Source organism: Daucus carota, chromosome 5 (assembly GCF_001625215.2).
Source record: "Daucus carota subsp. sativus chromosome 5, DH1 v3.0, whole genome shotgun sequence".
Lineage (NCBI taxonomy): Eukaryota > Viridiplantae > Streptophyta > Magnoliopsida > Apiales > Apiaceae > Daucus > Daucus carota.
This window is the reverse complement of record NC_030385.2, coordinates 5,514,998-5,528,494: the sequence shown is the minus strand read 5'-3', so window position 1 is coordinate 5,528,494 and position 13,497 is coordinate 5,514,998. Positions and strand designations below refer to the sequence as shown.

General features: G+C 36.1%; 1 protein-coding gene across 1 annotated transcript; it reads left to right on the top strand.

Annotated features, from left to right (window-relative positions):
* Positions 1-843: 843 nt before the first annotated feature.
* On the top strand, positions 844-11,953 carry LOC108221228 (glycerophosphodiester phosphodiesterase GDPDL3). Its single transcript, XM_017395124.2, has 9 exons — positions 844-1,025; positions 2,381-2,674; positions 3,265-3,380; positions 3,473-3,974; positions 4,294-4,332; positions 4,506-4,784; positions 4,959-5,101; positions 5,312-5,798; positions 11,506-11,953. The coding sequence occupies exons 1-9, from the start codon at positions 911-913 to the stop codon at positions 11,811-11,813; spliced, it is 2,283 nt and encodes a 760-aa protein (XP_017250613.1). The 5' UTR covers positions 844-910; the 3' UTR covers positions 11,814-11,953.
* The last annotated feature ends 1,544 nt before the right edge of the window (positions 11,954-13,497 follow it).

Genomic DNA, 13,497 nt, shown 5'->3' with positions numbered 1-13,497 from the left:
TTGATTGTTATTAGAGTAAAATACATGTGTAGTGATAGTTGTCCCACTATAATTTGATAAGCATTCTTAAATGAAGAATTTTTTTTTTGAATAGAATATTTTTTTGTATGAGTATGAACAACCAAACAAAAAAATCGTTCAAAAGAATTATAAATAAAAAATGCAAATATTTGAATAATATATCTAACAATTATTTGACGCAACTACAAAAATTCTCACAGTAACTAAAAAATTATTATCATCCCTCTAATTTTTTTAAAAATAAATTATTATCAATATACCATCTGATTATAGAATAATTAAATGAATAAACAATTCTCAAAACTCTATCAAATAAAAATAAAATATAAAAATTTATATTTCTACTGTCAGACTAATCATAATCAATATACTCCATCCGCCCCTTTTTATTTGTCATATTTCAATTTTTATTGGTCAATTTGTTAATTTCATACCAAAAATAATAAGTCACTCTTACATTATTTTGGAAAACTGAAAATTAGATATTAAAATAGGTTAAAAATTATTTTCAATGACATTTTTTTTTTCTAATTTTATTAATTGATAAAATATTAATAAATTTCAATTAATTTTGGACAATTTGACTAATCAAAAATAAAATGTGACCGCTAAATGGGAAAGTAATTCCCAAAGTCCCATGCATGGTTATAGAGAAGTTTAGGAGCGGAGAAAAGATAAATACAATTCATAGATTTTCTTTCTATCTATCTGATGTAAGTTTGGGGAATTTATTACAAACTACAGAAAAAGACGTATGTACATGCGGACAGCTGTTGCTCCATAGTATGCCAACTTCTCTATTTCCTTGTTCATATTCGTCTCTGGATAGACGTGTAGAGATACATATACGCTGTGGCTTTACCGGACTCGCATCTCCAAGTCATATAAAATGTTCAAGGCAAGCATTATGCTTCTTTGCTTGATTGTGTTTGCAGCTCATGCTCATCATGCTAAGCGATCAACTTCCAACAACAACACCTCTTCTTTGTGGAAGACACTGACCGGTATTCTCTCTTTTTTTGTTTAGTAAAACATATAATCCGGTAGATTCCTCGGATAATTATATGATTTTATTGCACTATTCACTTGTAATTGCACTTCCTTCAGCTTTATTTTACCTCTTCAGATTCCTATTTAAACATTTCACTCAGCCTTGGTTCCAGTTCACAAATGAAATAGGGTGATCAGTGAAAATGCATAAAATTTTCATTCCTTCGTCCATTCCAATCCAATTATTTGAATTAGAAAATCTTCATCATAAGAAATTTAGACTCATTCAGGTTTATTCAATGTTGTATCATAACTTTTTTTTTCTCAGTAAAATTTGTTTATAATTTTCTATTCCTTTTTCTCCTCGTTCCAGTTCATCCAAGTGAACACAGCCTCAGAGTGTTGGTAATGTCTGGTCTAACTAATAACATTAGCTTAAACTCACACAACAAAACACACAACGAACAAGTGATAGAAACTTAAACATAAGCTCAGCAATGCTATTTTGCACTATCCTTAATTTCAATCCCTTCCACTTGATTTCAATTGTTTGCTTATTATTTATGTGCCCTTATAAGAGACGATGCCAAAGTATACCTGTTCATTTCAAAATATTAACAAGATATTAACAATAATACAGATTTTGAGATTTTTGGCCAAAAATGTCTATACATGATATGCTCCCAAACTGGTTATTACCAATACACATTTGGGATACCAGGATGGGAAATGCATATTATCTCGGTGAAATGGCCAAAAAATAGATAAATAGAATTCTCGTTACTTTTTTATTAACACCGGTATTTTTGTTATTTTTTTATGAAACACTTGGCCAAAAACTTTAACCAGTTATTGGCTAATATATGAAATCAGTGGCACAACGACAAGACGTTTAGTTAGATGCCTAGCTTGTGATGGTGTGACCAAAAACAGCTACACTTCTGTATTCCCTAAGGAACTTGCTCCCTTCTGTATTGCCTAAAAAACTTATAGGGAGCAAGTATTATGAAGTTGTTCTTCCTGGAGCAGGGTTATATGATTGTTTATCTGCTTGTTCGTTTCTTGTTTCCATTACTTTAAGGGGCTGAAGTTATTATTTGGAGCTTAGGCAACCAATATCTCTTCTAAAATTGGTTTTATTTTCTTTACTGTTTCTCCTGTTAGTACTCCACTCTAGAGCTCTCTCTCTCTCTGCTTGGAATGAAAAAACTCGAATTCATTAGTTTAAACTCATTTAAAATAAGGTATAGTTCAGATTGATATAACATTAGAAACTATACAATGCGTTCTTGATTTTTTTTGGTTTTATGACATGCAAAATTCTCTTATTTGTTTAAATTTTTTTTTTAAATTTGTATTTCTTTTGTAGGAGATGCGCCTTTAGCTATTGCACGTGGTGGCTTTTCTGGAATATTTCCTGATTCGAGTATCGACGCATACGAGTTTGCATTGTTGACTGGTTTGCCTAATATAATCTTGTGGTGTGATGTACAACTTACAAGTGATGGAGCTGGGATCTGTTTTCCAGAACTTACTCTTGATAATGGTTCGGACATTAGTAGCCTTTTTGACAGAAGGAAGAAATCCTACCTTGTTAATGGTGCAACTAGAACGGGATGGTTTTCAGTGGATTTCACCTTAGATGATCTCACAAATATATCCTGTAAGTCATGTTCTCTTATATATTTTCTCTCAAAAGAATTGATGAGAGGTTTTTATGCGAAAAAAGAGCATTGATAAAACTTTCAAAGTTCGGGGTGGCATGATGCACAAGTTATGACAGTGTCTATTTGGATAATGCACATTATACCTTTAAAATATATCTTGTTCCTTTAACATTAGTTCTGTTTCTAGAGGGATAAGGTGGGTGGAAGAGTAGAAAGGATTAGATTATTCTGTTCAGGCCCTTTTTTGAAGAGGGAAGTGTTCAGGCTTGGAATTGTTGGTTTATCTTTAAGTCTTTTTTTTTTTTTTTCATATCCTCTCAGTGCCAATGAAGTGGATAGATACAGACTCTCAAACAACTTGGAGATTCAGATTAAGTTCAAGAGTGAAAAGTTTTATACCTGTGACCATCTTTTAATGTGCACAACCTTTATTAAATCTTCTAAAACCTTATCTAGTTAAAAATTATTCACTTAAGATCTTCGGCAATTTGAATTGTGACTGGTGCTTAATGAGGGTTCACAATATATGTTTAAAAATTTTGCTGATGGCTTTACTGGACTAACATGATCTTTATAAACTGGATAGTAACACAGGGAATTTACTCACGTACCAATATGTTTGATCAAAATTTTTTCCAAGTCGTTACTGTTGAAGATGTGGCTAGGCAGTTGAAACGGCCTGGGTTATGGTTAAGTATTCAGGTAACCATCATCCTTCATGCCACTTCTATCTTGATTCTCACATTAGGTAGCTATTAATTAAGCCATCTTATGCATTTCTAATTGCTTTGCAGCATGATGCATTTTTCAGCCAACATAATCTGAGCATGAAAAGCTTCGTAATTTCTGCATCTAGAAGTGGTATTGTGAATTATATTTCATCACCGGAGGTGAACTTCTTAAGAAGTATCGTTACACAATTCAAGGAAAGCCCAACAAAACTTATATTTCACTTTCTAGGACAGAATGATATTGAGCCTACGACAAACCAAACCTACAATTCTCTCCTGATCAACTTAACATATATCAAAACATTTGCTTCGGGAATTTTAGTTCCAAAAACATACATATGGCCTTTGGATAGAGATCTATATCTGAGGCCCCATACCTCAGTCGTGTTGGATGCTCATAGCAAGGGACTTGAAGTTTTTGCATCTGATTTCTCAAATGATGTACCTTTTGCTTATGATTACAATTACGATCCTGTAGCTGAGTGTTTAAATTTCATTGACAATGGCAACTTTTCTGTGGATGGCATGCTGTCCGATTTTCCAATAACTCCATCAGAGGCCATAGGTATTTTTTTATATTTGGTTTATCTTGCATGTTTTATCTTGTCTATTACTATATTAACTTGCTGTTTTTATGTAAGCACTACATGCTACTATGCTAGGCCCTGGTTCTTGATCATATTTCTTGAAGCAATTTTAATAAATTTCCAAGTAATGATAACATAAGAGATAAGTTTCATATGGATACATGTCCTCCCTACATTATAAGTTCATTGAATACTATGTTCTAAATAGTTCCGACTTGCGTACCTATGTTCTACTGTAATTTGATAATAACTGATATTTAATTTAGCTTTTTTGTTGATAATTATGTCATCCTGCAGATTGCTATTCTCATATGGACAATAATCTTTCCAGAGCAGGTAGACCTCAATACATAAGGTTTATTTTTTATATACACCATCCTTTCGTTTTCTGTTTCATTTTTTAATATTGCAGAATTCTTTGTTATTTATCTGTATCACTGTATGGTGATATAATTTCCTTCTAGTACAACTGTAGACCCACTAAATAAATTAGTATTTTGGTCTTACAGCAATCCCTTTGGTCATTGCTCATGAAGGATCAAGTGGAGTTTTCCCTGGTTGTACTGATCTAGCTTATAAACAAGCTATATCAGATGGAGCTGACGTTCTTGACTGTCCAGTTCAAATGACGAAGGATGGAACTCCTTTTTGTTTAGGCTCTATAAACCTTATACATGGAACCACAGCTGCTCAGAATTTCAGTAACCTAATAATGAACATCCCTGAGCTTGATGGTAATGGAATTTTCTCGTTCAGCCTTGACTGGAGTGACATACAACGTCTGCAACGTAAGTTGTACAGTTGTTTCACTTCTTGTAAATATGCTGGTGATTTGAAATCTTTTGATGGACAAAAAACTGGGAAATGTTAGCATATATTATGTTGTAGCACATGCATCTTTTATGATTATTCTGATATGTAGCATACTGATGTATACTGAGTTTTATACATTTTCATGGCAGCTATGATATCAAATCCCCATCAAGGTGCATCATTGTATCGAAATCCTAGAAACAAGAACGCTGGAAATTTTGTGACATTGTCCGACTTTTTGGCTTTAGCAAATAATGCAGATTCTGTCTTAGGTGTCTTAATCCACATCGAGGTGAGTTTATTATTGTGTTTTGGTTTCTAGTTATGTGTTATCTAACAGACTTAAGAATATTTTATAGTGCAAAACTAAAACTTAAGAACTCACATGAACTAGGAAGTTAGATATCGTTTATATATCAAGCTGGCTTTTTTCATCAGAAGTTTAGATATATTTTCCCCATACAGCTTCTAATAAGCTTGTTGATCTTCCCCCATCTTAAAGAATGCATCCTACCTAGCAGAAAAGGAGGGATTGTCTGTGACAGATGCTGTTGTTGATGCCTTGAGCAAAGCTGGTTACAATAATCAGACAAGGAAAAAAGTAATGATTCAGTCTTCGAGTAGTGCTGTTCTTGTTAAACTAAAGGAGGAGAAAAACAATTATGAATTTGTTTATGAGATTGAGGAGGATATCCGTGACACCCTGAACTCAACCATTTTGGACATAAAAAAGTTTGCCAATTCACTGGTCATCAACAAAAATTCTGTTTATACTCAAAACCTTAAATTCCTCACGGGTGCCACAGGTGTTGTGTCAAAGCTACAGGCATTTAATCTATCTGTCTACGTGGAACTTTTTCAAAATGAGTTTCTTTCTCAAGCATGGGACTGCTTCTCGGATGCATCCGTGGAACTGAACCTATTTATTGTTGGTTCAGGAGTTGATGGTGTCATTACTGATTTCCCTGGGACAGCCAACAGATACAGAAGTAAGTTTTTATTTGCTTTCTGTTGACATGATACTAATATATTTAATACGAGTGCAACTATTTCAGATCATTCAGTTGCTCTAGTTAATTTGAAGCCACAGCACAAAGCCTCTGTCCAACATGCTATACATTCTCAAGTACAGTTGGATCTAATAAGTAGAATATGGAATTAGTAGTGGTGCAAGTAGTAGTCCAGCTGTCACTCATTAGGCAGCTATCTGAATTGTATATATACCTGGATATTGTTCAGTTTGTAACAACTTTTGCATATAGAAATATTTTCTCTCTCTAGAGCTTATTAGCTTACTCTTCAAGCTTCCATATCTCTGCACTTTTCACCATTCTTGTTCAAGTTTTATATGAATCATGTAATTCTAATATGGTATCAGAGCTTTCATGACTGTTTTCGATCCGTAGTACCTCTCTGTTTCCGTTTTCAATTTAGCGTTGTTGATTCGGTGCCGCATTTCATCTCCGATTGGACTGAATCAGGTTTTTCCTACATCTCAATTTACATTCTTGTTCTTCTTCTTCATCGATTGATTTGTTCTCGCTTTGATCACTGTTTCTTCATCGATTTCGTCGATTTGCTCGATTGGATTGATTTGTTGTTGTTATCTTGTTTTTCTTCATCGAAACCCTAAATTTACAGTCATGATGCGATCTAGTTTTGCTAATGTTGTTACTGGTGATCACATTGTTAGTGGTGATTCTGGTAGTCATGCTCATAATGAAATGCATAATGAGGATTTTCATTCGGAAAATCATGAACATGAAGTTGAAAACGAAGTTGTTTACAATTGTATGGCTATTGATAGCAATTTACATCCACTGTATCTACACAATAATGATCATCCTGGTCTCATCCTCATTGCTAAGAAGTTAATTGGTCCGGATAACTATGCTCCCTGGTCTCGATCGATGCGGATAGCTCTCAATGCTAGGAATAAATTTGTTCTTGTTAATGGCACTTATGCCAAACCTGATATCTCTTCGCCTCTCTTCGCTCAATGGGAGCGTGTGAATGATCTTGTCATTACCTGGATCCTGAATTCTGTTGCTGAGGACATTAGTGATGGACTGAATTATGTAACTACTGCCTCTGAAGTATGGATTGAACTTCGTGAACGCTTTTCTGGTGTCAATGGACACAGAGTGTATCAAGTATTGAAGGATATTCATAGCTTAGAGCAGGGTAACAGATCTGTTGAAGTTTATTTTCACAAGCTAAAGGCCTTATGGGATGAATATTTAGTGCTTGAACCCACAATTACTTGTGTTTGTGGTTCTCACAAGAAGCAAGTTGAAAGAGAGCAGAAACGAAAGCTTCTTCAATTTCTCATGGGTTTGCATGATAGTAATGCCAATATTCGTGGTCAAATTCTATTGATGGATCCTATGCCCACTTTGTCTCAGGCCTATGCCTTTGTCAAGCAGGATGAAAAGGCAAGGCAAGGGTTTAATTCATCCATCCCAGCAGCACCTGTTGTTGCAAGCATCAATGCAGCAACAGTGGATAATTTTTCGACTGGCCAAAAGAAGCAATTATCTGGTGCTAATAAGTCTACACTCAAGTGTTCTTATTGCAATTTTACTGGACACACAAGGGAGCAATGCTACAAGTTGATTGGCTATCCTCCGAATTGGAAGAAAAAGAAGGACAGTCCTGGTGCTTCTAGTGTTTCTGGTCAATTTCGATCTTTGCCTAATCCTACTAATGGTTCTAGTCCTGGTGCCACTGCTGCTTTGACACATAATGTCTCTAATAATCCATCAAATGACCAGCTAGTTCAGATGCAACATCAGCTTAATCAGATGAATCAGATGATGAGCTTTCTTATGAACACTGGGAAAACTTCAAATAGCCCTGAGGATCATTTGGCAGGTATGGTCACTTCAACTGTTAATTCTGTTGCTACTCCTTACTGTTTGTATACTTGGTTGATTGACACGGGAGCAACAGACCATATGTGTTGTTCTTTGGCTATGCTTACTGATGTGGTCACTTTACCAAGGCCTATCACTCTATCCCTGCCAAATGGAGCAGTCATTTCTGTTACACAGTCCGGGACATTTCGCATACATCCTACATTAGTCCTTCACAATGTTTTTTATGTGCCTTCTTTTACCTATAATCTATTATCTGTGTCAAAGTGGATTAAGGATACTGGCGGATATGTTTCTTTTTATGTAGCGCATTGTGAGTTTCGCCATGATAAGTCTGATAGTGCTTTAGGCTTTGGGCGATTGATCGCAGGGTTATTCCATCTGGAATTTCAGAGTCTTAATGTTCACTCTCCTGTTGTTAATAGTGTTACATCTAAGACTAAACTCAGTGCCCTTTGGCATTTACGTTTGGGACATGTCTCTAATGATGTTCTACATCATATCCCTGACATTTCTTCCACTGTCGTATCTGATTGCAATAAACAGTGTCCAATTTGCCCAATTTCCAAACAAACCAAACTACCCTTTCCTGTGAGTTCTAGCAGAGCAACTCTACCTTTTGATCTCATTCACGTCGATTTATGGGGTCCTTATGCTTCTGAAACTCATAATGGATGTCGTTACTTCCTTACTATTGTCGATGACCATACGCGTAATGTTTGGACTTTTTTGCTTCCTTCCAAACAGCACGTGTTTTCCCAACTTAAACAATTTTTTGAGCATGTTCACACTCAGTTTGGTGTCAATATCAAAGTAATTCGTAGTGATAATGGCACAGAGTTTTTCAATGCCACTTTGAATGCTTTTCTGGCTGATAAAGGGGTGATGCATCAGGCATCGTGTGTAGGCACACCAGCGCAGAATGGTCGTGTCGAGCGTCGTCATCGACAAATTTTAGCTATTGCTCGTTCACTTCGTTTCCAGTCTGGTTTACCCATCAAGTTCTGGGGGGAGTGTATTTTAACTGCTACTTTCATCATAAACAGAGTTCCTTCGCCTGTTTTGGATAACAAAACTCCTTTTGAATGTTTGTATCATTCGCTTCCTGACTATAGTGTTTTCAAAGTGTTTGGTTGCCTATGTTATGCCTCTGTTCATGATTCCAATAAATTTGATCCTCGTGCAATTCGATCTGTATTTGTTGGCTATCCCTATGGATGTAAAGGGTATAAGCTCTTGAATCTTGCTACTAAGCAGATATTTGTATCACGGCATGTGATATTTCATGAGCAGACTTTTCCTTTTCTGAATGATACTCATTCTACTGTCAACACTGATCCTCATCAGCTGCAACATTGGTTGTCTGATATTGATGATTCATCTAGTCCTGTACTTCCTTCTCAATCTGTACCTAATGTGTTGCCAGTACCAGACGTTGTTCCAACACCTAATGTTTCCACCACATCACCTACTGCTTCATCCCATGTTGATGATGATTGGACTACTTTACCTCCTGATAATGATACGTTGGTTAGTTTGCATCCTGATGATGATTTACCATCGTTTTCAGCTGATCATTTTCTGCGAAAATCAACTCGTGAAAGGCACCATCCTGCCTGGTGGAATGATTATAAGTGTAACTCTATTGTTAAGTATCTTCTTGCCAATTTTGTGTCTTCACATGCTTATTCCCCAGATCATCAAGCCTTCATGGTTCAGTTGCATAAGGCTGTTGAACCCAAATCTTTTGCTAAGGCAGTACTTGATCCGAAATGGGTTGATGCCATGAACAAGGAGCTTACTGCCTTGGAATCGAACAACACCTGGATTTTGGTTCCTTTACCAGCTGGCAAGCAAACCATTGGCTGTAGATGGGTTTTTAAAATTAAATACCATGCCAATGGTGAGATTGATCGATACAAAGCGCGTCTCGTCGCTAAAGGTTATACCCAGGAGCCAGGAGTGGACTTTCATGACACTTTCGCACCGGTTGCTAAAGGGGTTACAGTCAAGGCAGTTATGGCACTTGCTTCTTCCAAAAACTGGCCTTTATTTCAACTTGATATTAACAATGCCTTTTTGCACGGCGATTTAGTTGAAGAGGTGTATATGGATGTGCCACCGGGATACAAACTGACCCCTTCTACTGCACACTTTGTTTGTCGTCTTATTAAGTCCATTTATGGACTTCGATAGGCCTCACGACAGTGGAACAAGAAGTTGTCTGATTTTCTCCTTACTATGGATTTTAAACAATCCATGGCTGATTATGCCTTATTCACGCACACAGCTGGGTCCTTGTTCACCATTGCTGTTGTGTACGTTGATGATATTCTTTTGACTGGCAACAATGTTCCTTTCATTGACCAGGTCAAGTCTGATTTACACACTCGTTTCAGTATTAAAGATCTTGGTCAGGCTAAGTATTACTTGGGCCTTGAGATATCCAGAAATGACTCTGGTCTTATCTTGAGTCAACAGAAGTTTATAGTTGATTTGTTGGCTAGTACCAATCTTACAAACTCTAAGCCTCTGTCCATTCCTCTTGATCAAAACATCAAGTTGTTTGCTACAGAGAAGTCTGGTGTTCTGATTTCCAATCCTTCTTTGTATAGGAGTCTTGTTGGGAAATTGCTTTATCTGATCACGTTTACTCGTCCTGATATTAGTTTTTCAGTGCACTTGTTAAGCCAGTTCATGCAAGCACCTCGTGAGAAACATCTTGATGCTCTTTTTCGAGTTCTTCGGTATCTTAAGTGCACTGTTGGTATGGGATTATTTTTCCCTGCTAACAACAGCCTAGCCTTGCAAGGGTTCTGTGATAGTGACTGGGGTGGTTGCACTATATCCGGTCGATCAGTTACTGGGTTTTGTCTCCAGTTAGGCTCTGCATTGATTTCTTGGCAATCCAAGAAGCAAACTGTCACTTCCCAAAGCACTGCTGAGGCTGAATATCGAGCCTTAGCTGCTGTTACTACTGAAATAATGTGGCTAAAGTACCTTCTTGCAGATTTGTTGATTCCTGTTCCTAATGCTATTCCTGTGTTTTGTGACAACCAGGCTGCAGTTGATATTGCTCATAATCCAGTTCAACATGCTCGGACTAAGCATATTGAACTTGATTGTCATTTTATTAGAGAAAAGGTTCAAGCTGGCATTATTGATCCTCAGAAAATTGCTTCTAAAAATCAACTGGCTGATATTCTTACCAAGGCTCTTGGCAGTTCTGCACACTGGTTTATTTGTTCCAAACTGGGCTTACACAATCCTTGTGTCACTCCAGTTTGTGGGGGGAGTAATACGAGTGCAACTATTTCAGATCATTCAGTTGCTCTAGTTAATTTGAAGCCACAGCACAAAGCCTCTGTCCAACATGCTATACATTCTCAAGTACAGTTGGATCTAATAAGTAGAATATGGAATTAGTAGTGGTGCAAGTAGTAGTCCAGCTGTCACTCATTAGGCAGCTATCTGAATTGTATATATACCTGGATATTGTTCAGTTTGTAACAACTTTTGCATATAGAAATATTTTCTCTCTCTAGAGCTTATTAGCTTACTCTTCAAGCTTCCATATCTCTGCACTTTTCACCATTCTTGTTCAAGTTTTATATGAATCATGTAATTCTAATAATATTAATACCCGGTATACTGGTAGTCATAAAAAAAAACTATTGGTTTCAGTCTTCAGATCTTCTTATAGTGAATACATGGTTGTCACTTCTTTTCTCTTGGAGTAATTGCTTAAGGTCATTATCTATTTGGTATTCTCATCTTCCGCGCTCTCACAGTATATGGTGGTCTAAATTGATGATCACAGGAAATCGTTGCTTAAATCTAGGAAAGAAGACCCCCCGGTACATGATGCCTGTAGCTGTAGGTCCTGGCGATCTTTTAAGTGTCAGCGAAACTCAGCCACCAGCTGAAGCTCCCAACCCAGTTCTGACCGTGTCTGATGTGACGGAAGCCCCACTCCCTGCTATTGTCGCAAAACCACATACAGATAGTGGCACCAGAAGTGAGGCTACAGCACCATTACCAAAGCAACCAAGTGGGCAAGTTAAAGTAGGTAGCGGCTGTTTCATGCTGAACCTTGTTGTACTTCTTATAACTCTTATACTATTTTGAACAAAACAACATTTTATTTTCTCTGATCATCTAGCTTTTTCCTGCTTGTTTCATTGTGGCTGAAGCTTTTAGATGTTTGGAGCTCAGATGAAGATGACTTAGATGTGTTTTTTAAAGAGCTCCTGGTCCACAACCATCGATGATTGTGAACAGGTTAGGCAACCAACAATATTTTGGCCTGTGTCCGGGGCTTAAAAAAAGCATAAACCCCATCGGGCGCTTAAAAAAAGCGCTGGACATATATTATAATCCTGGTCGCTGAATATTTATCCAATGACCAGAAAATCATTGGCTGCAAAACATGTCCACAACCATCGATGATTGTGGACCAGGACCCTTTTAAGAAAGGGAATAGTTGGGATTTTGAAAACTATGATGTTGTGCTTGGTTTTATGTCGAAATTGGAAGGAATATAATGAAATTTAAGTATGTTGTGATTTTAAAATAATTCATATCGTAAATGCCCCATTCTCCGTACTAAACATTTTCCAAATTTTTATACATAGATTTTATTATACGAAATTTGAATTCACTTATTAATACATCCCGAATTTTCGCTCTACTTTCATCTCTTCCGTCCCATACTTGACAAACAAGCACAATGTGAAGTATATTAGATGGTATCTGTATTGATCTTGAGTTTTTACGTTTGATTTTCGCCAACTGTGCAACATTTTGTCCTCTTTGTCCTCTGCAATAGAAATATAAGAACATCTAGAGCATATAAAATGTTCTCCTGAGTTGAAAGAGCTTCTTCCAGTTCTGGTGGATCAATGAGTCTTCCTTCCCGGTACAAATTGTGAAATATAAGCATTAAGTTAGCTATATGAAGTCGAGAATTAAAGCTACATGATTTGTTTTGACAAAGGTTGCGAGGTAAAGAAGAAAACAGTTACCGGTTTAGACGGGCAATTCATTACTAAACATAAATTTTAGCTGGGATTTTAATAAACTGTTTTTAGTTTATGGATTTTGATAAATTGTGTCTTTTTTTGATTTTGTTTGGATTTTTGATGAAATGTTACAGAGTTGATATAGATTTTTCAGGATTTAAGCACAATACTTTAAAATCTCATGGATTTTGGTGGGATTTCAAAAAATTTAAATACACTGAACAATTCTATGAAATCCATCATTCTATGAAGTTCAAAAACAATCCATTAGTATTTGAGTATTTTCAAATTCTAATGGATTTTAAGCAATCCCAATTGAATACCATCGAATTTCAAAACATAATTTAAAATTCTAATTGAATAACACAGATTTTGTAGCATAATTTAAATCTCAATTGAGTACCTCAAGATTCTGTGACATTTTTTAAATTCCCAATTAAATATCGTCGGCTTTTATGAATTAAAAAAAATACTTTAAATCTCAATTGAATACACCTCCTAATGCCCTTAGACTAGGTTTGCGAATAGTTGAAAACATGTACCTATTGTTCCGCAATGCTGAGTAATCCTTTTTTATCGCCAGCAGATATGCTTATTTTTTTTAGATTAAATGCTAGAAATACTTTTAGTTGACTAAATTCAAATAATATGAATCAGTGTTCTAAAAACCCCCGATTTAACCGATTAATCCCCTGCAAGGTCGGCCACCGATTCGATTTTTGAAATCCGATTAATCCTTATATATATTTCTTAATCGAAGTATATATGATAAATTATTAAAATTAAAATAC

Bases quoted from the DNA above. Each gene is read 5' to 3' on its own strand.
- LOC108221228 (XM_017395124.2), top strand. From the start codon at position 911: ATGTTCAAGGCAAGCATTATGCTTCTTTGCTTGATTGTGTTTGCAGCT. The intron at 1,026-2,380 runs GTATTCTCTCTT...TTTCTTTTGTAG, and splicing joins TTTGTGGAAGACACTGACCG to GAGATGCGCCTTTAGCTATT. The intron at 3,975-4,293 runs GTATTTTTTTAT...GTCATCCTGCAG, and splicing joins AACTCCATCAGAGGCCATAG to ATTGCTATTCTCATATGGAC.